At 40.5% G+C, this 27,571-nt stretch overlaps 1 protein-coding gene across 9 annotated transcripts in view; it reads left to right on the forward strand.

Moving 5' to 3' along the window:
- The window catches only part of esr2b (estrogen receptor 2b), a 76,164-nt gene extending 53,375 nt beyond the window's left edge, over positions 1 to 22,789 (forward strand). For 6 of the 9 annotated variants that reach the window (XM_028035535.1, XM_028035534.1, XM_028035541.1 and 3 more), the window contains 5 exons: positions 793 to 931; positions 12,570 to 12,703; positions 16,622 to 16,805; positions 17,646 to 17,981; positions 20,818 to 22,789. In XM_028035535.1, the coding sequence (XP_027891336.1) occupies positions 793 to 931; positions 12,570 to 12,703; positions 16,622 to 16,805; positions 17,646 to 17,981; positions 20,818 to 20,935 (911 nt within the window). In that variant the 3' untranslated portion in view covers positions 20,936 to 22,789. Of the gene's footprint in view, positions 1 to 792; positions 932 to 12,569; positions 12,704 to 14,346; positions 14,829 to 15,413; positions 16,436 to 16,621; positions 16,806 to 17,645; positions 17,982 to 20,817 lie in introns of those variants that run through there. The other 3 variants (XR_003597782.1, XM_028035540.1, XM_028035542.1) reach the window with 3 other exon arrangements.
- The last annotated feature ends 4,782 nt before the right edge of the window (positions 22,790 to 27,571 follow it).

A 27,571-nucleotide genomic window follows, 5' to 3' on the forward strand; every position in this document is an offset into this window, starting at 1 on the left:
AAAAAAAGTATTGATTGTACAACATTTTTTCAAACCTTTACTGAAAACTGAAATACTGCATATATTACAGAAAATACTATAAATGTAAACAGAGATATAAGATAAGATAAGATTTATTGTCATGGTCATCAACAGATTACAACAAGATTGAGATTTGCTTGACTTGAATAAAAAAAAACGGAATAAGAAAGTTAACATACTGGTAAAGAACAACATATTTTTGGTTGCTGATTCTAACAGAGACCAACAAGCAGGTAAAGGCCTGCAGTCAAATATAAGAACATTTGGGATGTGGAGTTAAACAGGTGCTTTAGTGGATTCATACTGATATAGGTAGCTTCTACCTGTTCGGTCAGGAACAGGTGTTTTCTGTTTGGTTACCATTAAACAATGGAGTCTGGACTGCTTGAATGACATTTGTGTTTACTGGCAGAAGGGTACGGGTAATGTGTCAAAGTAGTGAGAAATAGTTCATACATTTGAGAGAGTTGTCTTCTGCTCTGCTGAAGCAGTGATGATGACAACTGAGTGGATTCCAGTTCCTTCAAGCAGGTTAAAGTAATTGAGAAAAACTGTAATGTAACCACTCAAAATAAAACTAGGATATTTTTTTCAAAAATTAAAGCTGCATTAGAAAATTGTTGATCTGCTTAACAACACTTGGGGAATTTTTTTTTAAAATCTTACATTTTCTTGGGAGGATAACAATTTTGACCCTAACTATATTTTGAGTTGTTTTAGGTCATAACTGGTCTTTTATTTAATTTTTTTACTTTGCATGATTTTCCACAGGCTTTGTGGAGTTAAGTCTAGCAGACCAAATCCACCTGCTGAAGTGCTGCTGGCTGGAGATCCTGATGCTCGGTCTTATGTGGAGGTCTGTGGATCATCCTGGGAAACTCATCTTCTCTCCAGATTTCAAACTCAGCAGGTCAGAAAACTTTCTATCATCTGGTATCACAAGTAAGATCAGTCATCTACACAACTCTCTGTGTGACTTCTGCTTGAGCCACATTGCCTGCAAATGCAATCTTTTCTATTGTATACATCACATGACTTGATTTGTTTCCTGTATACTATATATACCAGCTATTAACATTGTAGACTAGAAACTAAGCTAACCATAAGACGTACATTTGCATAAAACATTAACAAAAAATAGATGGAACATAATTTTTTTTGCTATTTTTAAATGACTGTTTGGGAAGAGATGTACTGGTGTAAAAGATGCAAAGGGACACACTTAAGCAACACACTCTAAAACAGTGGACCCCAAAGTTGGTGCTCGAGAGTCGACATTCTGCATGTTTTAGTTCTCTCCCTGGTGGTAGTAACAACCTTTTCATCATGTCTGTGTTCTTCTGAGGCCTTCTAATGAGCCATCATTTGATCCAGGTGTGTTAAACCAGGGATAGAACTAAAACATGGAGGATGCCAGGCTTCAAGGACCAACTTTGGGCACCACTGCTGTAAAACATTGGAAGGTGGGCTTATTGAACTTACTTTCAAAAAAGACTTTGGGATTTGTGAAGTCTTGTCAGGAATGGTCCTTGTTTTTAGGTTCAGAATTTACTTAAAACATATATAAGTAAGCAATTTGTTACTATAAAGCAGATAAAGGAAAAAAAATAAATAGTTTACCTCTCATTTCTAAATTAAGCTGTTCACCTTACAATAACTCTTTTATCTCTCTGTTCTCTTCCACACAGACATTCAACTTTGTGCAGTCTGTGTCTGCCTCTGGTATTCACCATTTTTGTCCTGAAAATATAAACAAGAGGTTTAAGTTTTCTGGTGGATGGCAGTGAAATTCTTGACATTTAGTAGCTTTTCATCATTTTTCATCATATTTGTTTGATAAAAACAAACATAACATGTCAGTTTCCTCCAAGAGCTGGTTCTGCTGATGAGTGTGGCTAGTATGGCCTCGCACTCTATCTTTGGCACAAGGGGGAGCAACCAACTCAAAAATACAGGGAGCAAAACAGTCAAGTTCAAGATGACCACTTAAAATCACCTTAGTGGTGACCCAATAAAACAGTTTTTTTCCCCAATAAAGTCCAGGATTCAATAATTGTCTTTAAAAGTCACCAGTTAAGAGCCTTTTGGTAACCAGAGCCACAAGTTGGCCCCCGCTTACTATACTGCTTCTGGTGGAGGCGATCCTTCTGCAGCGCATTCTTTTTTGCTGACCCTCAGCTGTGAAACTCCTTTCAGCCCGATCCAGCTAAAAGGAAGAAGCAGGAAAACACCAGCGTCCCCACACCAAGACTTTGTTGGAGGACATGTTTCTGCTGATAATCTCTGATCGAGACAAAGCGCTATTTAAACGCCTAATCCTCCATACTGGGCCGACTCTCTACCTTCCGGTATCTTGCGCCTGGCATGGGGATTCCGTCCGCCCCTCATTCTGTAGCCTGTCCATCTCTGTAGCATGCAGAATTAGTTAGTCCCCTCCTTCTATTACAGCTCCTTTTATTTCGAGCACCTCCAATAAAAGGAGCTATATCGGCGGTCAATTATTGCGCTCCACCTTCCGTACAATGTGTTTGGGTTGTTAAATGGAAAAATAAACAAAAGCCAACACAATCTAAACATGCAAAGTACAACAAAAAATAAATAAATACCATACAATCACATTTTCCCCTGTGCAACATCCCCCCACACTTTTACAATGACAATCCCTAGCACTATTCTTCCGGTCTATATCAAGCATGAAGTTGTCCTAGGTTTTCTCTTGCAGAGCGCTGAGGTCCTAAAAACTCTTTCTGAAAAGGAGCTGAGGGGGTAGGCATGACACCATAAAATGGGGGACCTCTACTAGTCCCTACTACACTCTCCTTGCTAGCTACCAGCTGAGGTTCCTCCCTTAAAGAAGCAATTTCAGTGAATTGCGGTGCAACATCTTTTCACGGCCTCTCTTCTCTGGCTGCACTTTGTACATCACCCCCGTTTCTGTTACTTGCTCCAGTGTAACATGAGGTTCAACTTTCCGTCCTGGGTGCAATTTACCTTGTCCTATCCCATTTCTGTCTCTCACCCTCACCCTCCCACCAGGTGCCAAAGGCAGGGTTTGCGCTTTCTTCTCATATACCTTCTTGCTGTAAAAAACAGATTTTGTCATGTGCCATTTAGCAAGTTCATAGGCAAAGGACAGCTTTGAATTATTGTCTTTAACTCATCCTCCCATGTCATGCTGATACTGGAGTTGTCCCACTCCCAAACCCACATCCACTGGTTGCCTCAAGTGTCTACCAAACACCAAAAATGAAGGGGCATAACCTGTAGAGCCATGGATAGTGTTGTTATAAACCGGCAACAGTTCAGGTAAATATTCTGGCCACCTATGTTGTCTCTCTGCTCGAAGAGACTGCAATATATTCACACTACTGTTCCCAGAGGGGTGATATGGAGTGGTCCTGCTTTTAGTGATACCATAGCACTTACAAAGGTCTTGCATTAATGCAGACTCAAAATTTGGTCCTCTCTCTGTATGAAATCTAGCTGGGCTGGGGTGCAGTGGGGCCTTAGGCCCCACCCTGTTTTGCAGGCTACAGGCAACAAAGCCCAACCGAAACTGATGCACTTATTTCTCCATATTGGGCCAATAGAAGAACTGATGAATTCTGGACAAAGTTCTCTGCCCATGCACACCTCTCTGTGCTTGCTTGAGGGGCACACAACTTGGAGAAGAGTTTCAATAGTTTTGCAGTCTGTCATTTTTTTGACAAAGAACACCATCCTGGAGCACGAATTTCCCTCACTTTTTCAAAATTTTGCATGTGATGACCGACAAGTCCTTTCTGCACTTTGTGCTTCAGGTAAAGTCCCCTGTCTCACATACTTTGACCTGAACATTGCCAAAGTCTCAACGTTCAGGTCCATATCTGACTCTTGAGCAGTCTTAAAATCCTGTGTCTGTAGTCCAGGCTCCTGAGGATTTGGAGAAGTTGCTACATTGGTTACATAGGCATTTTGAACCTCTGATGATGGGGAGCAGGAAATCTGGACAAAGCATCTGTATTAATGTTTTCCTTCCCTGCCTGATATTTCACAACAAAATCGAAGGAGACTAACTGCACTACCCAGTGTTGTTCTGTTGACCCCAGGTGAGAAGTTTGAAGGTGTGGCACTGGGTGATTATCTATAAAGACTGTAAACTTGGCTCCTATCAGGTAATCTTTAAACTTTTCAGTGATGGCCCACTTTAAGGCCAACAGCTCCAGCTTGAAAGAACTGTAATTTGCATTGTTCCTCTCAGCAGGATGCAAACTTCAACTAGTGTAGGTGATCACATGTTCTCTCCCACTTTGCACCTGGGCCTCCACCCATGATTCCGTGCATCAGTATAAAGAACAAATGGTAGGGAGAAGTCAACATAAGCAAGAACAGGGGCTTGTGTAAGTGCACACTTGAACTATTCAAATGCTTCGTGACAATCAGCTGTCCATGTAATCTTTATTTTTGATCTCTTATTAGCAGGTACCCCAATCAACAGAGAGTTTAAAGGGTGGGCTATTTTGGCAAAACCAGGGACAAACCTTCTATGGTACCCAGCCAGGCCCAGAAAAGCTCTGACCTGGCAAATGGTATTTGGAACAGGGTATTTCTTAAAATCACAAATTTTTTTCAGGATTACGTCTCACCCCATTCTTGTCAACAATATGGCCAAGAAACTTTACCTGAGACTTAAACAACTTGCATTTGTCCAATCTGAGTTTCAGCCCATGCTGCCAAAGTCTCTGGAAAACAGTTTCTAGGTGTTGCAGATGGGAGGAAAAGTCTGGTGAGTATATAATGATGTAATCCAAATATAATGATGCCAGGTTCCAAGGCAGAATCTGTAAGTTGGCCACTTAAGTTTTGCTGCATTAAACGCTGAAATGTGGCAGGAGCAATAGAGAGCTCAAACGGCATACATACAAACTCAAAAAGGCCAACTGGTGTGGTAAAGTCCAAGTCTTCTCTTGGTCTTTAGGGTTTATCTCTGGCAGGTGGCCAGCGGCTATTGGCCAGATCCAGCATTGAAATGGTTTTCAATTCAGGCAGAATGGTTTCTGCCTTTGTTAAGGATGTCAAGGTCTCCTCAAACTCCTCGAAAACGGAAAAGCATCCTTTTGAGTAACAGTAATAAGCTTCCTGTAGTCTAAACAAAATGATAGGCTCCCGTCTTTCTTTCTCACCAGAACAATAGGTACCACCCACTGGCTCTTACTCTCACAGATAACTCCTTTGTTCAGCATATCTGCCTAACGTGTCTTCATTTCTTTGTACATTAAAGGGGGCAAGGGTCGATACATCTCCTTGATGGGTGTTGTGTTACCTGTGTGTATGCTATGCTGGACCTAGTCTGTTCTGCCAAAATCTTCTTCATCCACAGAAAACACCTTTTTCCACCTCTGCAGAAAGGCTCAGACCTCTTGTTGTAAAAGAGGTCTGAGGTCTGCTGTGGGGGTAAATACACAGAAGTTAGAAATTCATTCACCTGCTGTCCATATTCACAGCTTCTGTTACACCAATAATATGTCACGAAATATGCCCATAATAAGTGGGTGAGCAGAACAGTCATCTTTTACAATCACAACACCTTTTTCAGGTATTTTAAGCCCTTCAACTTCAAAGTCCATGATAACATATCCAGAGTATGGGATGGTGTGGCCATTTGCAGAGAAATATCTGTCTCTTGTCATTTGAGGAAAATAAGAATCCATTCCTTGTTGTTGAATCCATGTAACTTGAGAACCAGTATACAACAAAACTTTCATTCTCACCCCACCAATATATAACTCTATAGTGGCCCCTTGGTCATTTGCTTTTTAACCCATCCCCAATGCCTGGGTCTCAGCAGCAGGGTTACTTAGTTTAAAGGTGGCTGTTCCCCATCTGGTGCTTGGTAAAACCTGGCAATATGACCTGCCCACTTACACTGCCTGCAAATATTTTGTCCATTTCTGGTCCAGCCATTGGAATACCTGGGCCGTGTTTGTGGAAGTCTTGACACCCCTGGAGCAACAACATCCCCCTGATTTTGTTGTAAAAGAGGTCTGATATCATTAATTACTTCTTTTGCCAAATCTTTCATCCATCCATCCATTTTCTGTTCACCCTTGTCCCTAATGGGGTCGGGAGGGTTGCTGGTGCCTATCTCCAGCTACGTTCCGGGCGAGAGGCGGGGTACACCCCGGACAGGTCGCCAGTCTGTCGCAGGGCAACACAGAGACATACAGGACAAACAACCATGCACACACACACTCACACCTAGGGAGAATTTAGAGAAACCAATTGACCTGACAGTCATGTTTTTGGACTGTGGGAGGAAGCCGGAGTACCCGGAGAGAACCCACGCATGCACAGGGAGAACATGCAAACTCCATGCAGAAAGACCCCGGCCGGGAATCGAACCCAGGACCTTCTTGCTGCAAGGCAACAGTGCTACCAACTGCGCCACTGTGCAGCCCGCCAAATCTTTCATTTGTTCTTTAACATTATGCATTATTTCTCTTTTAAAGTCTTCTTTCCAGTTGGAGTCAGACAAACATCGCTTCTGTGTCGACTCACTTTCTGCAAAACCCATAATCTGTAGTCTTTGTGAGCTGCCATGTTCTTCTTCAAGCTGCAGTGCCTCTTGATGGACGACGGCAAAGTCCTCTTGAGGGTTGTGCCACACATAGTCTCAGAACATCATGCTCCGAGCATGTGGGACACGGGACCCTCTCACAGGCCAAGTAGCATCTGGTCCAATAAGTTTTTGTCGGTAGGTGCATCAGCAGGGCTGTGCTGCCGCAACCTGCAGCACAATTCTCTCAACCTTAAAGTAAAGGACTTTACAGATTCATCAACCTTCTGAATCAACCAAAATGTGTGACCTTAATACAGCAAGTGGAGTATTGTCACCATACAATGTGTCCAAATGATTGAAAATCTTGTGGACCTGGTCTTGGTTCTCCAGCTAGAGCCCCTATAAAAATGTCTACTTTCCTTGACTCTGTTAGTTCTTGAGCATTTAAAGATCTATGCCTTTGTTCTATCCAGTCCACATATTTTAGTTAACTTTCAATCCCTTTTTATTTAGGCAACCAAGTTGCAACATTGCACTCATTCATGAACAAGAACCCAACATACTTGAACACCTCCACTTGGGACAGGAGCTCATCCCAAACCCAGAAAAAGAAACATTTTCCATCTCAAGACCATGGCCTTAAGATCATAGTCTTGACTTGGAGGAGAAGAGTGGTGCTCCTGTGCTGTAAACCACCTGCTTAGACACACAGCCCTTCAGTCTCACAAATTGTGGTCTGTTTGTGATGGTGTCATATCTCCAAGTGATTACTGAGGCCTCCACCTGTTTTTTCTTGAGTTTCTCACAGAGCAGATCAGGCTAAATTGTATTTTAATGCACTGGAGAATCAAAGAACCTGATCCTCACAGTGCTTCCTGTCTTTATCCAGATGGTAGTGGGTTTGTTGAAGTAGACTTAGACTTAGACTGACTTTATTGTCATTTTGCATGTACAGGGTGTATACAGAACGAAATTTCATTGCATACGGCTCAGGACAGTGTTTTGAGCTCCCAATGTTGTGAGGTTACTCCAGAATAAAATACAGTATAAAATATGAATATAAATCTAAATATAAAATATAAAGTGCAGGACTGACAGTAAAATAGAAGTTATTTAGCTCTGTACATGTGCAAGGTATAAAGTGGAGACCAGATTTTGAGTGCAGTCCAGTTAAGAGTTCAGCAGTCTGATGGCAAGTGGGAAAAAGCTGTTTCGGAACCTGGTGGACCTGCACCGGATGCTGCGGAACCTCTTTCCAGAGGGCAGCAGGGAGAACAGTCTATGGTGGGGGTGTGAGGGGTCACTGATGATGTTTCGGCCTCAGGACACGCAGCGCTGGGATGAAATGTCCTGAATGGAGGGAAGGGGGGCCCCGATGATCCTCTCTGCTGTCCGCACCACTCTCCTCACGTTCTTCCAGTCGGAATGCACTGGAGAATCAAAGAACCTGATGATTACAACGGAACTGATGATTTCACATGTATCATTAGCAACAGCTGAGAGTGGAATGTAAGCAACACTGGTGACCTCTCTTGGTTAATAATATGGTCAGAAATTTACTGCCAATCTGGGCTACAGAGACGACACTTCACAGTAACATGTGCTGAATGACTCCATCTGTTGTTCATAAACACTGCTAATCCACCTCCTTTTCTTTTTTGCTGCTCATACATTCCAAAATACAGAAGAGGATTAGTACGGAGCCCTCTAGGGGACATCAGGATTTTTTTTTCTTTTGCGTTCCCTCGCAATACTTTTGTGTTCCCTCGCAAAACCTTTTGCCTTAGTTACCTCGCAAAACTTTTGCGTTCCCTCGCAATACTGTACTGGTCAGTTGTGCAGCATAATTGAATACTGAAAGCCTTTCTTATGGTGGGCGCCGTACTTTATGCTTTAATAGAAGGTTATGTGAGGTTTTTCCTTAAATGTTAGTATCTTTTTGTGAAATATCTGAAGTTTTATATCTTTCTTTAGGATAGAAAGGTACCACAAACCTACGATATAAACAGAAACCTTCCGTAAGTAGGAAAGAAATAAAAATACATCCTAATTTGGTCTGTTAAGGCTAAGATGGAGCGGCACTGAAAGCAGCTCTTTAAACCATTCAGACTACGAACACAACAGAGAGACAATCAAAGCTGTCAGATGACTTATTACCCGCAATAATAACTCAGAAATAGTCCAAATTATAATGTGTTTTTATTTCTTTCCTACTTACGGAACGTTTCTGTTTATATTGTAGGTTTGTGGTGCCTTTCTATCCTAAAGAAAGATATAAAACTTCAGATATTTCACAAAAAGATACTAACATTTAAGGAAAAACCTCACATAACCTTATAAATTAAAGCATAAAGTACGGCGCCCACCATAAGAAAGGCTTTCAGTATTCAATTATGCTGCATAACTGACCAGTACAGTATTGCGAGGGAACGCAAAAGTTTTGCGAGGTAACGCAAAAGGTTTTGCGAGGTAACGCAAAAGAAAAAAAATTCCCCATGTCCCCTAGGGGGCTCCGTAGTCTTCGAAGATGCCATTTTTTAAATTAAAGAACAAAAGGTGAGTGAAACAAGATGGATAGTTTAATGTCTAGTGTAATGGCTACAGCTAGCTGTTAGCATGTTTTTAGCTGACATCAACGGAGGATGTGTCTCGCAATGTTACATCACATGCGTTTAATAAAGGTTGTAAACAGCTGTTGTTTGCCGGAATTATCCCTGATGGGGTTGTTTTCTTTTTTCATTTGAAAGTTTTCCAAGGAAAAATTATAGCAGAGGCTGTATTACAGATATAGCGACCAATATGATTGGCGTGCCAATAACTTTTACTTCTGCGAAAGAGAGAAAGGTTAATTGGTTGTTCTGATCGTGGGACGTCCTCACCGTTTAGCTAACATCAACTGATGTGCACTGCTATGTTAGTGGTACAATGTCGGAAAAAAATGGAAACTGTTTCATAATCACAAAATCATTTACCTGCACTGTATGATATGATATCATCTCAAGATTGAAATTTCATCACATACCCAGTGCAAATAGTACAGTTATCGTCCAGGTGCGGAAATGTTATAGGCTGCAGTTGTAATTCACTAAATCAAAATTAATGTTTAAAGTTATTTGTAAAATAAAAAGTGCTGGTTAGGATCACTCCCGCCTTGAACTTTGACCACAGGGTGATGTGATGTTGTCTGCACAACCAATAGAAAAGCAGAATGTTGTGATAGATGGATGGATGTAAATAAATAGGCAAGTAAATAGATAAATAATGAAAATAACAAAATGACCCCATTGTTGTTACATACAATGTTTCTTTTTGTGTGCCATGTGTAATACCTTTTACTATAACTAAACTGCATTTATAAACCGGTGTTGGTACCAATATCCTAATCAATCCGGTCTTTTATTGTTTAAAGGCAAACTTCCTTTCTCCCCCAATATAGGAGATTGCATTTATGTTGCAATATCAGTATTATCAGTATTTTCTTACTACCATAAGCAGTGAACTAAAGGTACATTATTTTGGGTGATCTTATTATTGTTCTACAGTGCATTGAAGAAAATAATTGCTTTTTATATCTGTTTACAGATTAACTGTGATTTCATAGCACTGATGGATGACAAAACTGCCAGATTACAAACCCCGTCCACGGAGACTGAATGCAATTTGAATGCGTCTGCAATTTCTTTCAAAAGCAAACAACCACTCTAAAGAAAACAAGGACATCTGCAGGACGATCCCCTGTGAAAGTGAAAGAGAATTCCTACAATGTCAGATTTGGATGCACTAATCAGACTGAACTACAGACTTTCTTTCTGTACCAAATAAATACTTGCAATTTTAGCACACAGTGATTGGATTATATTGTGCTCATCTCACTTCCAAACTTTGTAGGTCAACCAATATGATTATGCATCCTAACTTGTGACAACACTAATTTATGTTGAAATGCATGAAGATGTTGCATATGAATTACATGTGAATCACGTGATTTCACCACGAAACGTTCCAAAATCACACGTATACATGTGCTTTCACATATGATTCACATCATTCACATGTGTGAACCACATGTGGGGTTTTCATGTGGTCACATGTGAAAGTCACATGTGATAACATATGAAAGTCACATGTGATTTTCATGGGATTTTTTTGTAAGGGTGGTCATTATCAGAGGATAATGACCAGATGGTGGAAATTACTTATAATTATATAAATAAAATAGCATATCTGGGGAGTCAAAGGGGTTAGCATACATTCAGACCTCCTCCTCCTTCTTGCAACACGCTGTCCGTCCGTCCACCTCCACCTCCAGCACTCAATGGTATGCTAGCCCCCCCACCATCTCTCCTTCAATCCCCAGGGCCCCATTCTTCTTTCCCCCCACCCCCCCTTCTAACGATATGCTAGCCCCCCCAGGTCTCCCCCACCGTCTCTCCTTCTTCTTCAAATCCTCCTCCCCTCTTTCCTCCCACGCCACCATTCCCTTGGCCCCCCATTCTCGCTCTTCGGTTCACTCTACTCACCTCGCTCTGACTGTAGAAGCAGACGACTAAAAGTTTACGAGCACACATTTTCAGTCTGAAAGCAGGATTTAATGTCTTTTGCTCTCAAAACTTTTAATACTGTTGCTTACATTTTTATTTTGAAAGCAGGATTCATGTCTTTCTTCTCAAAACTTATAATGATTGCACTCAAAACCTTTCCTTGCACTTAGACTTAGTCTCTCCTTGGAGCAAATCTTTGCTTGCAAAACTCTCTGCTTACTTGGTGGAATTTTCCTGCCATAAACCAAAAGCACATATTTTCAGTCTGAAAGCAGGATTTCATGTTATTTATTCTCAGAACTCTTAATACTTTTGCTTACATTTTCATTTTGAAAGCAGGACTTTGTCTTTCTTCTCAAAACTTGTAACTTGTATTCAAAACTTCTCCTTTATCTATCTATCTATCTATCTATCTATCTATCTATCTATCTATCTATCTATCTATCTATCTATCTATCTATTATGTTATGACTATGTTGCCTTTGGTTGGGTGAACAAAATCCTGCCTAAGATCAGTAGCTGTTAGCGATTAGTAGCACACTGCTGGCAGATGTATAGTGTAACACGGAGCAGAAACCCACATCCAGTGGGTGGCGCTGGTTGCTACACTTGATAATAGCCACACAGCCACACCTGCTAGAAGGAAATAAGCGCACCCAGGACAACATTTCCATTCTATTGGCTGAGAGATTGCCAGGTGACTGTGCCAAAAGGCAGTTCCGTCTTTCATAAGCAAGCAGAGACTAGGTGTGAGCGTGAGGAGAGATTTTGAGTACAAGCGTTACAAGTTTCGAGAAGAAAGACATGAAGTCCTGCTTTCAAAATAAAAATGTGTGCTCTGGGATTATGGCAGGAAAAATCGACCAAGCAAGCAGAGAGTTTTGCAAGTGAAGATTTTCTCCGAGCAGAGACTAAGTCTGAGTGCAAGGAGAAGTTTTGAGTACACTCATTACAAGTTTTGAGAAGAAAGACATGAAATCCTGATTTCATGTCTTTTGTTCTCAAAACTTGCTCTCAAAACTTCCAGACTGAAAATGTGTTCTCTTGGATTATAGCAGAAAAATTCCCCAATATGTTCAACCTTATAAATCAGTCTTGCAATCGGGCCAACTAGTCGGTGTTTATGAAGTGCTGGGATTATTTTGGTTTATTAATGCTTTTTTTCCCGATCGCCATCTTGTTGGACAAACCAAGCATCTATCTTTTTTTGTTTCTTCGTCAACGGTGGTAGGAATTTACCTCACAATTGGTGGGTTGCTGGTTCGATTCACGCTCTGACTGCCTCTGTCGTTGTGTCGTTGGGCAAGGTGCCTTGCCTGGTAGTGGTGGTCAGAGACAGGTGGCGCCAGACATCTGTGACTACTTCAATGTGTGAATTACTGAATGTAGAGTAAGGCGCTTTGGGGTCTTATGGATTTGATAGAGTGCTATCCCAGTAATTTACTATTTCTTACTTTGTGTCTCTTCAGGGAGGAGGGACAGTGTGTGGAGGGCATCATGGAGATTTTCGACATGCTTCTTGCAGCAACCTCTCGCTTTCGGGAGCTCAAGTTGCAGAGGGAGGAGTATGTCTGCCTCAAGGCCATGATCCTGCTCAACTCTAGTGAGTATCACCAACACACACACACAAAAAAACATCATGACAACAAATCTGTACCAAGGTTGCGTGAAGATACAAAGTGTGCTTGGTGCTGTGTAATCAGTAAAGCAATGTGTGCTTTAGGTCCTTACATAACCTAGATAAGTTTGACCCTCAGCTTTGTTGTTGTTACTGTCATAATCTTGAACATGGAGGGTTAGTGACAGTCACCACATCTCTGGTTCACATACATTATAAAAGGCTGAAACACAAAACAACATTTTCTAAAATGAAAACAAGACTATTCAGAAACAAGACTATTATGCTGGGGGAAAACAACATTTGACTAAACTGGTAAAATATTGTTTTACCCCCAGCATAAGCACAAGACTCTCTCAATAGTATAATTTGAAGAAAAAAGAATGAAAAGATCAACTGATCATCATTAGTGTGACTGCCTCTCTAAAAGCAGGACTTTTAGCAGTCTGCTAGTATTGTGCAACGATAGATTGGTTTGGCTATAAATAACTGTTAATATGTGATTTGTGTAATATGTAATTTAAAAGAAATTATCAAGCAGGGGAACCACCTGATTATTGGGAAATAATAGCTAAACAACTTTCAGTCTCTTTCAACTGTTGTTTTATGAAAAACTGCATGGTAAGATGTGGTATGAACATTGAATGAAAAGGGGAACTTGTGAACTGATGTACTCAAACAGCATGCTAAAATACCAAGGAAAATGAAAAAATTAAGAAAAACTAATAAACTGTGGAGGGAAAAAATTATAAAAAGGAACCAATCAAGATAAACTGAAACCAATAATTAATAAACAATCCAATAATATCACAGTTCAATGTAAATATGTACTGAGGTTTGTTTTGATTAATTGAAATGAGGCATGATTAGCTCTGAAAGCTAACAAAAAAAACATATTTGTTTTTTGTATTTGGTGTTCAAACAACTTGTTCACAGTGCAAAGCATAAGGGAAAATGAAATATTCTTTTAATAAGATGATTTGCTAAGCTAGCTTATTGAAAGAATATTTTACTTTCCCTCCCCATTTGACAACAAAGAAAATGGTGGCTGTGGCATTATTTTATTACCACAAGGAACAACAATCATAAAACAATGGTGGCAGGAATGGGTCACTGGCTCAGTCCACTCTCCAGCCATCTCTGCCCTTGTGTCCTTGAGCAAGTTACTTCACCGCCTTGTCTGCTGGTGGGGGTCAGGCTACTTTCCAGTAACTTGCCACTATCAGTGTGTGAATGACTGAACATAGTGTGGGGAGCTTTGGTGTCCTCTGGACTTCATAATGTATTATACAAGTACAGATTATGCACCATATGGAATTCCCATATCGAATTACAATATTGCTGAATAAAATTCAGTATTTAAAGGAGTAGTGGCTCATTTGTTGGCTGCAGCACTATTTAGCAGCAATCACCACAAGTCATGGTTAGGTTTGGGTAAACACCCATGCAGAGAGCTTTTTTCTACTGATTTGTAGGAATATGTGGATGAAATGACCTGCCAGTACAGGATGCAGTGGTTTCCAGTGGTCACAGCACCCTCTTCCTGCCCCTCCTCCTGACCAGCAGACATGTTACAGGTTTCATGGAGGTGACTGACCTTTTCGAACAAAGTTTCCTCCTCCCAACAGAACACACCACTCTGCCAGGGTCTGCTCTCTATTGATTCTGCTCTGCTGCAGCTTGGCTGGTCTTCCAAAAGAGGACAAATTGTGCAAGAAGAGATATGGTGAAAGGTGGAGGAAAAATCCGGAGGTAACGGGAATGATGAATTTAGATAAGAAGAAAGTTGTGTCTCTCCTCTTTCATGTGTCCTCTGTACTCATTATAGGTGGACAGGTTGATTTATAGCTTATCCTCTCGTCCATTGTCTAATTTTTCATCCTGAGTGTTTGTTACAAACAAACAGTCTTTGGGTTTGTTGATGAGCCAGATGATCAGAATAAAGGCTCTGTAGAAACATGCAAACCTCACACTTCATGAGGCTGTAGTATCTTACCATAGCTGTTTTTTTCTACTATATGGCTGTAATTCAGACTTTTGTTAGTAACTCCGAGGAGGAGCCTCAGATTCCAAGGTCCACCCAGGCATTTTGCACAGGTGAATGGTTGCCACAGGAGATTAAAGGATTTCTCAAACATGAATAATTATTAAATAAATAAATAAAAGAGATTAAAGCCAATATCTAAGAAAATGAACCAAAATTTTGCTAAAAAGAAATGCCTTTTGTAAAATAGTCAATGCATTGTGGCGTCAGGGAGGGCATTCCAGAATTCATTGCGATGTTTAATATAATTCTTTATTTAGTCAGACGTTTTGTTAATGCAATTTGAAACAAAAATTGAAATTATTCTATAGTAAATTAAGTACTCATTTTATCTTTATATTGTGAGTGAAAAAATAAAGAAATGTGTGCTCTTTAACTAGGTCAGGATATTTTTTTATTTTATATTGTGAAATAATTATTTAGTTTAAATTGCAGTATTAAGTTAAAACTCGAAATTCAAGATTAATGGATTTGAAAAACAATGTTTAGACAACATGTCTCTTGCTGTTTGTGGATGATGAGATGTGCCCACTAGAATGGCTTCAGTTTTGGAGCTGTTGAGTTGGAGAAAATAGTGCGCTGTCTATGACCTTATCTTCTCCAGACAAGTTCTGATGAGGATGCTTTATGCTTTATCTATCCTGGTTACAGCAGTGGCATTCACATAAAGCTGTGTGTCATCAGAAATAGCAGTGAATGGACAAACCATGACGGTTGATGACTTAACCAATTGGGAAGGAGGTAAAGAATAAAGAGGTTGGGACCAAGGATTGAACCCTGAGGAATACTGAGGATGACTGTGTTTGGATTTGATGTGGACTAACTCATGGCGATTAATTTTATCTGATTTGGGAGGTAAGTACTGGAACCAATGGAGGGCAATGTCAGTGCATCTTGTGTTGAGTTGAAGCTGGTTGAATAAGATGCCATGATCGACTGTTGAAAGCAGCAGGAGGATGAGGAGGGAGGGAGAGTCAGCATCATATTACATCAGGAGGTCATTTCCGACTCACAAGCGCGGTCTCTGTGCTGTATGATATGAAGGGCAGATTGGATATAGGTCTGTAATTTGAAAGGACTTCTGGGTCAAGAGTGGATTTTTTGAAGCATGATCTGATTTTGACTATCTTTAAGATGAAGGGGTCATGACCAGATTAGAGAGAGTGGTTTTTAAGAGAGGTATTGGAGAACTTGAGGCGGTGATTTGTGATTTTTCGAAGGAGGCTGGGTAAGGCTCACAAGTGGAGGGTTTCATCTTTCTCATGATGTCAAAACATCATGAGAAAAAACATCTTTTGATAAAATCAGGGGGAAACAGTTCAGAGGTTTGAAGATGGCAGATGTAGGTGGAGAAGCAGCTTGGGCGGAGGGACCAGAGACATGGTCTCCAGCAAAAGAAGACTGTTAACTGTTTCTATGGAAATCAGATCTAGATTAAACAGATCTAGATCTAACAAATCTAGATCTAAATGTGAGGAAAGGAAATGAGGAATTGTTTGTGTGTGTTGCTTTGATGTATGCACAAACAAATATGAAGCGAGAGGTATCCACAATGATCAATTCTATCAAGATGACCATGATATTAACTTGTACTTATTAATGTTTTTCTATGTTTTAAGATCAACTGTGTGTGCCCCAAAGTAGGCAATTAAAAATGCTGAGTAATTGAGAAGGTAAGTCAAGCTGCTATCAGTTGGAGCCACTGATGGCAGTATTTAGCATGCTTAGGTCAGTAAATCTTTGACAATATTGTAGGTTTTATGAGTTTGACTTTGGGTTGAATTTACTGGGATAGGGCTGCCAAGGACAGTGTTGTTGAGTTAAAAATGTATGTAAAATATGTTTGTTTGTTTTTTCAGATCTATGTACAAACTCCCCACAGACTACGGAGGAACTAGAGAGCAGGAACAAGCTGCTGCACCTTCTGGACTCAGTCATTGATGCTCTAGTTTGGGCCATTTCCAAACTGGGATTGTCCACGCAGCAGCAAACTCTTCGCCTTGGCCACCTCACCATGCTGCTCTCCCACATTCGTCATGTCAGGTGCACACGTCTGAAAATGACATAATGAAGAAGCATCCATATATGTCAGAATCTCCCACTCATTGAACTTTCCATTCTGTCACATTCCAACCACAATCCTTAGTGTATATCACTGAGATTTATGTAACAGACCAACACAAAATTGTTCACAATTGAACTTTTTTCACAAATAGTGTGCCATTCTGTTTTCACCCATTTATTGTGATGATATCTTAACATGTCTTAACATTGTCTTAACATCTTAGCATGTTGTAATTCCAATCAGATTTCTGCTGTTTCTTTCCCCTGTTGTCAAGCTCAGCAAAGTAGAATGCATTCTACCATCCCATTTCCTCACAGTTTGGAGTGGGAGCTTTTCAAGTATAACTGCTACAAAGTATTTTAATGTTTTAATTAATTTCTCCAGTTAGTTTAAATTGTAGAATTTTTTGACCACTCTGTGGTTGTAATGAGAGGGGAAATGTGTGATCGTATGTCTAACTTGGTTTCTAAGTTTAACATCAAAATGTTTCACTTACTGGTTTATGTAAGTGATACCTAAACTCCACCAGCTGGAACACTAACTCTAATTTTAGTGTTAGTGTATTTGGGAACACTAGCAATCAACCGTTATCATAAACACTGCAGATAGGTCAGGGAAATGGCTATGGAGAAGTTTAAAGCAGGCTTAAGTTCTAAAACAATATTCAAACTTTTAACACCTCCCATGTAATTTGTAACATAGAATTCCATTACAATACACTGAAATACATCAAATGAAACATGAGACAGTTTCTTTTGAGTTTCAGAGAAGACATAGTGAACATGGCTTTTTCAGTTCTTCACCTTCTCTCTCCACAGCAACAAAGGCATGGACCACTTGTCGACCATGAAGAAGAAGAACGTGGTTCTGGTGTACAACCTTCTCCTGGAAATGCTGGATGCCAACACATCCAGCAGCAGCAGTCAAACTGCTGCGTCCTCGCCGACCTCTGAGACCTACTGTGACCACCCTCCCCCTCCATTTTACCTGCAGGCTGATGTAGATCAGACCTTCACCACCAGTTCCAGTAATGATAATTCTATGGTGCCTCCAGGGGAACAAGTTGAAGACCATATGATGGTTAGACACATGCAGTCTCAAGGCCTCTTGTCCTCTCCTCTACCTATAATAGGATTTCAAATGAAAAGTGAGGAGTAAGTTTCAGAAGTCTAGCACTCGTGTCATTCAACATTAATGTAATGTGCTTTCACATAATACTAACATGACATGTTGGATATACATCAATATTTTTTACATGGGGTAGCCATGGCGACTGTGGTAGGAGTTTGTCCTGCAACTGTGTGGGTTTCTGGTTTGAGCCCCCAAAGTGTCCTTGGGCAAGGCACTTCATCCTTCTTACTGGTGGTGGTGGTAAGGGGGGGCAAGGGTAGCTGTGATATAATGTGTGAATGACTGAATGTAGTGTCTTCACACAACAGCCACACTACAAGATTTGATTCTAACCTGTGGTGTACCCCCATCCCACCAAACCCCCACCCAGAGCAAGACCAAATGCCCAGAAACAAGCTTGAACAGTAATTTAGATAAAATGCTATTTTGGACCAAAGGACAGTAAATTTCCCAATGCTTACCTTGATCTGAACTGTGTTTAAGCAACAGGAGAGTGGAATGGTCAGTGAAGCTCTTTCTTTAGTGGGGAACCTTCAATCATCTGTTAGACTAGGTTATCTTAGCATCCTGTTTTTATTGACTGGACTCTGTTCAGTCAGATTTTCTGGAAAGAAAATCGCTTTATCAGGTTTTCTGGACCTGATAAAGTGCTGTACAAGTAGAAGTCATTTACCATTTTTCATACCTTAAAGGGGTAGTACTATGCATAATTGATTGTTTTAGCTTTTCCTTGTAATGTTATTCCATTATCAAGAACATACCTGGATGTTTTTGATTTATAAATATAGCCTTGATTATAGCATGTTTGAGAAATCCTTTAATCTCTTGTGGCAAAAGAATCCTGTACAAAACGCTTGGAGGAACTGAGCACTGCTTTCAAGGACAAACGTCCACTTCAGAGCTGCAGTTTCCAAGGTTCTTACTTCCTACTTTCCACCCCTCTGCCTTCCCCCACTCTCAGCTCATTCAGCAGCAATTAGCAAATACACTGCCTGGCCAAAAAAAAAGTCGCCACCAAAAAATGGTCACACTCTCTAATATTTTGTTGGACCGCTTTTAGCTTTGATTACAGCCTGCATTCGCTGTGGCATTGTTTCAATAAGCTTCTGCAGTGTCACAAGATTTATTTCCATCCAGTGTTGCATTAATCTTTCACCAAGATCTTGTATTGATGATAGGAGAGCCTGACCACTGTGCAAAGCCTTCTCCAGCACATCCCAACGATTCTCAATGGGGTTAAGGTCTGGACTCTGTGGTGGCCAATCCATGTGTGAAAAAGATGTCTCATGCTCCCTGAACCACTCTTTCACAATGTGAGCCCCATGAATCCTGGCATTGTCATCTTGGAATATGCCCGTTCCATTTGGGAAGACAAAATCCATTGATGGAATAACCTGGTCATTCAGTATATTCAGGTAGTCAGCTGACCTCATTCTTTGGGCACACAATGTTGCTGAACCTAGACCTGACCAACTGCAGCAACCCCAGATCATAGCACTGCCCCCACAGGCTTGTACAGTAGGCACTACTGTTTAATTTTTATTTTGTCTACAATTGCTACTCAGTGGTGGTTGTTGTGTGTCTTGCCTCTATGCTGCTGTAACTGCTAAATAATTTCCCTGCTCGGATGAATAAAGTAATTCTATTCTATTCTATACCAGGCATGATGGGTGCATCACTTCACCTGCCTCTCTTCTTACCAGGGTAAGATATGCCCATCACTCTGGAACAGGGTAAATCTGGACTCATCAGACCACATGACCCTCTTCCATTCCTCCAGAGTCCAATCTTTATGCTCCCTAGCAAACTGAAGCCTTTTTTTCTGGTTAGCCTTACTGATTAGAGGTTTTCTTACGGCTACACAGCTGTTCAATCCCAACCCCTTGAGTTCCCTTCGCATTGTGCGTGTGGAAATGCTTTTGCGTTCACAATTAAACATACTCCTGAGTTCTGCTGTTGTTTTTCTTCGATTTGATTTGACCAAACATTTAAGTAATCGCCGATCACGATCATTCAGGATTTTTTTCCGACCACATTTCTTCCTGGAAGACGATGGTTCCCCACCATCCTTCCAGTTTTTAATGATGCGTTGGACAGTTCTTAACCCAATTCTAGTAGTTTCTGCAATCTCCTTAGATGTTTTCTCTGCTTGATGCATGCCAATGATTTGACCCTTCTTAAACAGACTAACGTCTTTTCCACGACCACAGGATGTGTCTTTTGCCATGGTTGTTTAAGAAATGAGGAGTTACTCATTGCATCAGCTGGGGTTAAATAACTTGCTGTCAGCTGAAAGATAATCGCCTATGCACTACTTATCCAATAGGAGGCTTGTACCTATTTGCTTAGTTAAATCCAGGTGGTGACATTTTTTTTGGCCTAAAACATTGTTAAAGAGGAGCGATGCTGTGATGACTTTCTGTAGGTGTAATGTTGGAAGGAGCAGAACATTCTTAAAGAGACTGTGGCTCAATTTAAATATGTTAGATTATAAAGTCAAATTTCTTTAAAGTCATATTTGATATATAGGGCATTTTTATAACATTTTAAAGTAACATAACTACTACTAGTTACTTGATTGTGCTATGTGGCTGGAAAACACAGACTACTGCCCCTATAAGAATTTTGAATTTGGACTTTTTTTTGCCAAATGGTATGTAGTCCTTAAGATTCAAACTTTCTTTGAAAACCTCCATAACTTGGCCTCATAACTGCTTCTAATACTAGCTGTCTCCGATGCTCCTGCATGTGTTGTCATGTTTTTGCTTGTTGCTTATCCATTTTCGAGATAAGCTTTGGGTGAGTATCCTGGGTTTTATTTGTCAGAACTATAAGTAACCACATACACTTCTCCCACAGCTACACCGTTCCTGAGCACTGGTCTATGGATGGAAGGGATGCCAGTTCTTCAGTGGAACCACCTGGTTACATAATCGCTGATCAAGTTGTCATGGAAACCACCTCGGAAGATGATTAAAAGATCAGAAAAAGAAAACTGACTTTAAAAAGAAGCAAACACAAAAAAAGCACCAGGTGCTGTTGTGAAATTTTCTTTTTCTTTTTTTTTTAGATCTTTCTGGTCATTTTGATTGTACCAGGCTTCGTCTGTGTAAGTATTTTTTGTGATTGTGCACTATGTCAAGTGTTCATGAGAATGTCGTCTAACTTCTACCCAGCAGTTCAATGTGCAGTATTGGTATCCTTTCTCTTCATCTTGATGTAATATTCAGAACAAGTCATATCCAAACATCTCTTCTGATATCTAAAGGTGCATGTAGACCACAAAACTAACATTCATGATTTCCATGAGGACTGTTACTCTGAGGACAGGGTACTGTTTTTGTCGCTCTGCAGTGAAAATTTCCTCTTGCACTAATGCTATACTTTGCGTACTTTGGTGTCTCATTGGTGCCTGTTCATTCAGTGTTTTTCTACTTTTGTGCAAGTTGTCAGTGGAGCAGGACTATGCTACGTGGCCTTTTACCAAAGTGACTGTTAAAGATTTCTCTGTTTGCTTGCTTCACCTAAGGCTGAATTTATACAATTAAAGTTTATGTTTGAAGCCACAGCTTAAAATGCAATCCAAAAACATTAACCACCAACTATAATCATTCTAAGTGTGAACTTAGAAAGTATGGACTTTGGCACTGCAGCATTAAAAACTGAAAGCTGACAGCTTTTTCTGTTTTCTGAATGAATTGGCTAGTAATTATCTACCACATGGAGGCACTCAGAGGTTCTTCAACATGAGAAAAACTTAGCAAGAAAAGCTCTACCCTGTGCACCTAGTGCACAGTATTGATCTTAATGAAGAACAAGTGTGTGAATTTTACATATGATTCCAAGACACAAGCTCTAGGGCAGGAGAATGTTATACATATATTTCAAAGATGTGAAAGGATTCGAAATTACACAAAATCCCATATTTTGGGTTCCAACAATGGTAGGAGTTCGCTCCGCATTCAGCAGGCTGCTGGTTCGATCCCCGCTTCACCTGCCTCTGTCGTTCTGTCTTTGGCCAAGACACTTCACCTGACTTATCTGCTGGTGGAGGTCAGAGGCCAGGGTGCTTCCGGTGGACCTGGAAGCAGCCTGGCCTCTGTCAGACTGCCCAAGGGCAGCTTGCCAACAGTGTGTGAGTGTGTGCGTGAATGACTATAGTGTGAAGCACTTTGGGGTCCTCTACTCTTGATAAGGCGCCAAAAAAGTACAAAGCCATTTCCTGATGCTGAGACCTGAGTAGTGCCAGTTTTTCTGTCTTAGCGGCACATTAAGAAAAAAACGTGGATCACACCACCACAAAGAAAAGGTAATGTATGCAATCAACTATGGCAGGCATTAGTGGGTCATGTAAAGCACAAATCCAGCCTGCCAAAAATTTTATGTGGCCCTCTATACTCTAGAGATAAAATTGTTGAATAGAATATTCTTCTAGCTATCAAATCACAGCAGTTTTATCTGTATTCTTCCAAATTACATAAATGTGAAAAAACTGTTTAATATTTAATTTATAATACTTACAAGTACTTTCAAGAAGTACTCAATGAAAGCAGAGACATTCTTAATATTCATTTATTTTTTGTAGCTTGTTACTGGGTAGTTTTGACAATCCTGGTACTGGAAGCCATTTGCTGCCATCTTCTGGTTGGAGTTCCGCCCAATTATGCATAATTTTGCTAATTGGGATGCAAAATTCCTAAATTCCTATGTGTTGTAAAGACTTTTTATTTAAAATTTGTATTTAATCATTGTCTCATTTACATCCATATAAAATGTGAACAGAAGCTGACTACAAAACTAAGTAAAATGTTTTGAAGTGTTGTATCTTTAACCTAGAAACCTTTCTTTACTAAAGTATTTAGATTCACTTTATTCCATTTCACAACAATTAGCAATAGTATGATAAATGTTCCACGAGTTAATCAGAACTTGTTAAACGTTAAAGGAATAGGGCTGGATTCTTGAAGTGAGGTTCTATTGGAACCATCTAACCATATTGCCTGTAGAAATGACTCTCTTGGCATCTTTATTTAAAGATGCCAAGACTAAAGTAGGTTGATACTGTAAAAATAAAATCAATCTAAAACACTTCTTAACACTTTTCACTGTTGCCTTGGAGCACTTAGGTCCTGGGTTCTAATCCCAGCCTTGCTTCTTTCTGGACGGGGTTTGCATTTTCTCCCATGCATGTATAAGTTTTCTCTGGCTACCCTGGCTTCTCCTTGCAGAGTAGCCATGAGAGTTGTTTTAGGTTAAGTTAACTGGCCCTATGTGAGAAAGCCTGTGTGCTTGCTTATCTTGTTACTTTCCATGGATTGGTAATCTGTACCTGCCTCTTGTTCAATGATTGAAATGCATCAGCACCCCGTCAACCAGTATTTTATTTATTTATTAATTTTTTTAATATATCACGATACATGAGATATATGACAATATTTTTCTCCAATGTTATTTTGAACTATACAGCATGTAAATTGTCACTGGTGTACTCTTTTGAAATGGACTGATAATGTTTTTCTAATTTGCATACAAAATCACACTTTGGCACTGCAAAATTTAAATATTTATTAATGTAGCCATCAGTTGCACAAAGATGTTTTTCACTAATAAAGTTAGTGAAACATTAACTTCATTAGTTTTCTTTGGTCAACACTAGACCTTTAATAAACAATACCACAGCAAAAAAATAAATAAATCACCAAGCAAGAATGGACAAGGAAATATAAAAAGGAGTCCTTTAGTGCTTTTAATATAACTATTGCAAACATCAGGGCTGTGCAGAGACCTTTGGAGGGGCAGGGTCTCAAAGTTAAAAAGGGCATATTGAACAAGATCTTAAAACACTGTACAGCAACATAGCAACAACCCATATTAATCAAGAATTTAATTGGATCCTACGTCCCCACGTCATTGCCATCACGTGGGGACAATGCAAAGCAAATGTAGTATATTTTCCCCAACAGGTATATTGTTGCCGTTTCTGCTGCTGACAGTCCTTCAGGGCTGAGTTCGTCTGAGACTGTAGGTCTCAGACTTCTCTCCGACCATCGGAGAGAAGGTCGCTGGTTATGAAGTTATGAAATAAGAAAATTTGCTGCCATTTTACTAATTAAGCCCTAATAATATCTATGTAACCTCTACAACAACTTGGCTGCAGACTGATTTATAGATCAAAAAAAGCTCAAAGGGGTTAACAATATATAATTTTTTGATGTTAGCACCTCTGAGGTCTAGAATTATAAGACTGGGATATCAAGGCAAAGAAAACTCGGTAGCTGCTGGTAGGGGCCCTCCAGGCATTCAGGGGCCCCTAGAAATGGTTGAATTGTAACACAGACTATAGATCTAAACCTGTAGCATTCATTCATAGAGAATGACAATGTTATATATTTTATTTAATGCATTGAGGGGAAAAAATACATTTGGGATTTAATTAGGTAGTTTACTTTGTAAAAGTTTAAAGAATCACCTTGATAAAACTATCAAGATGATTTGATGACAGTCAAACAATTGTTGTGTTACCATGGCTACAATATGGTGTAATCTTTGTGTTTGAGTTGGGTTTGTTCACAAATACATCACAGCAAATAACCAATAATCAGTGATTGATTTTAAACTCGGCAGACCTGGTCTCCCTCTCACAGACTTCACCTTATCTATATTTAAACATGTTAGTGATGCTGAGGTTCTTAGTAGGACAGGTTTTGGGGGTGAGGGGACAGAGGATTTTGTCTATATTACCTTGGGCCGGCCCTGCATGAACAGCCTCTGCATTGTGCATCTCTGGAATCTACCTGGAATCCCCTGGTAGCCCCTGTTACTCATGTTAGCCACTCTAGCAACACGTACAGTGTATCAGGCCTAGGCACACTCAAACATTTGCCAACGAACCAGAGGAATCACCCACTGATTTCAAAAGTAACCTACAAAACAATGAATGCCCAGCCTTGCAAGAACAATAGGCATCAGTGATCTTGTCCACAGCTATATTGATGTAGAGAGTGTGTGGATCTGCCATTTTCCTCATCAAGCGAAAGCAGTTTGATGTGACATGCACAATATTGGAGGCATCGCGTGGCTCAAACACCTTGATTTCATCCAAAAAAGATGACATGAACTTCTTAGTTCTTCTGTCCATTGTAGTAGCTTATATATTGTGAAAATCCGGTAGAAATGATGCACTAATCGAGTCAGAAATACACTGCAGAGAATCAGTCGAAGTGGAAGACGCCATGTTTACATAGAAACAAAGTGCCGCAAGGCTTTGTTTGAGACTTGTGGCCAGGTGGGATTTTCTAGGTCGGTTGTGGGCGGAGCTTGGTAAGGTCCATGGGCAATTCCTTTAACACTTGAGGTTCTGCAATAACTTCTATTTACAGCCGCTCACCACCAGCCCAAGTCCCACCAGCAGTGGCTTTAACTAGCCTGGTAGTAACGTTAGGGAGAAGCAGAGCGAACAGTCAGCAGGTGGTACCGGGGCTTTGAGCTGCGTCACGACTGGCGGTGACAGTCAGTGTCTTATATCAGGATGTCTGATATAAAGGTAGACATTCTTTATATCTGTCGGTGGGACCAACTCAGACTGCCTGTAGCCAACCGGGCCTGTAGCCAAGTTAAAGTCAGAAGTTTTCTCTGCAGCTGAAGCATTTCTGTGTTTAGGGGTGAGGCAGGTTTTTTCCCGCTATTGCGAGGACAATTGTGAAAATATAAACAGAAACAGTTTTTCTAACGTCAACATCAGACCTACGTTTTTATTTACAAACCAATGTATGAACAAATTCTTGCCCATAATTTGATAGTTAGAGGGTACAGATCCCCCCCCCCACCCACCCACCATGGACCTGGTGTCTGAACAACATGGAGGCAGAGAAACTGAGAGTCATTATTACACTGAGGGCAGCCAGACTAGTTTATTTTGGCAAAATATTATTGTTGAGGGGCACAAGCAGGCCTTCTGACATATAGATAAAAATTTGAAAAATTAAAAAAAAAAAAAACTCAAAAAGGGCACTGGGGGGTCGTGCCGTGGTGGCGTAGGGGATAGCGCGACCCACATTTGGAGGCCTCAAGTCCTCGACGCGGCTGTCGTGGGTTTGACTCCCGGACCCGGCGACGTTTACCGCATGTCTTCCCTCCTCTCCTTTCCCCTTTCCTTCGTAGAAAGGGACTCTAGAGCCCACAAAAAGACCCCCTGGTGGGGTAAAAAAAAAAAAGGGCACTGGGGACATCAAGGATAAAAGGGGCAGGGGCTCAAGCTCCCTTTGCCCCTCCTCATGCCTGGCAAAAATAGTAATAAAAAAAAAACAGATTAAAGAAACAAAAGATTAAATGACTATCAAACTGGCAGACCCAGAACAAGTCACATGCTGCCAAATTTGAACAACCACACAAGTGCAAAAATGGTAAACAGTGCCAAGTTCAGGCAATGTTGTTGCAGCGCCTGGTAGTGCACCTCTGAAGTTTTGTAAGTCGGCTCTCACGTGCCACCATTCACACAAACCGGACGATTTGGAAAATGCTCTTGCAGAGCAGCTCTCTTTGCACTTGCATTTGAGAATAGGGCTCCAACGTACACGTTAACTATAAATGCCATATCGTTGTCTTGCCTTGCCTCGCTCAAAGCCAGCTTTCAAAAGCACAACTAACAAATTTTCATTCACCCACTCACCTGAAAGTCTCTTTGTGGCCATATTTTTTTCTCCGAGCAGCATGTCAGGTAGGACATTTTCAGGCTGGGAGGGAGGAGAGACTAGTGATGCATTCATAGGGTGTCAGATAAACAACACCCTCTTTAGGGTCTAAAATAACTTCCGTTTTGTTTCTGTTCAGCTGGAGAAAGTTATGACACATCCGCACATTTGTCTGTTCTAAGTATCTGTTCATTGCTTGAATGGGTTCAGAGTGACATTGTAATGTAGAGTTGTATATCATCTGTGTAGTTATGATAGCTAATCTTATTTTCTGTTTCTGACTCGTGAAAAATTGTAGCAACCCTTCTTCCTCTATCTTTTCTATTTTCACATATAAAATTATAATTAGGAGGTGCTGATTCAATTAGTACAGGTGATTCATTATTGTCATCTGTCATGTCTAGCCCAAAGGCATGACAAAAATGGGAGACAGACGAGCAAATCTATACAAACAATAATTGATTTACAAAATGATATGGCTCTGGGAGGAGTGCACAGCCAGTCTAACAGGAGTGTGAACCAATGCTGCTGCCCATTCCGGTCTGATCCAGAGGCCAACTAAGCAGGTTGGTAACTGGCTGAACATCAGTTTTTATCATCAGCCCGGTGTGTTCAATTAGCAGTCCATCCGCCTGCTTCCTGAAAAGAAGAAAAAGAGAGACACCTAATGGACAGAAGGGGATCGTCACACATCCAATCATGTTTCTATCAGAAACGTATCAGTATTCGCTCTGTGATAAAGTGACTTGATTTCAGGTAGTTCATGAATTGTTCATGAGGTTTGATTTTGCTGCATTTAGTGTTTCTGCTTTTTGTTAGTAAGCCGGACAGGTAGTGTCCTGTACTGCTGGAGGGCCAGACGCATTCTGGAGTGAAGAACTAAAATCTGAACCCCAGTGTCAGACCTCTGACCAACAGAGGTG

The sequence above is a fragment of the Xiphophorus couchianus genome, chromosome 13 (genome assembly GCF_001444195.1).
Source record: "Xiphophorus couchianus chromosome 13, X_couchianus-1.0, whole genome shotgun sequence".
Lineage (NCBI taxonomy): Eukaryota > Metazoa > Chordata > Actinopteri > Cyprinodontiformes > Poeciliidae > Xiphophorus > Xiphophorus couchianus.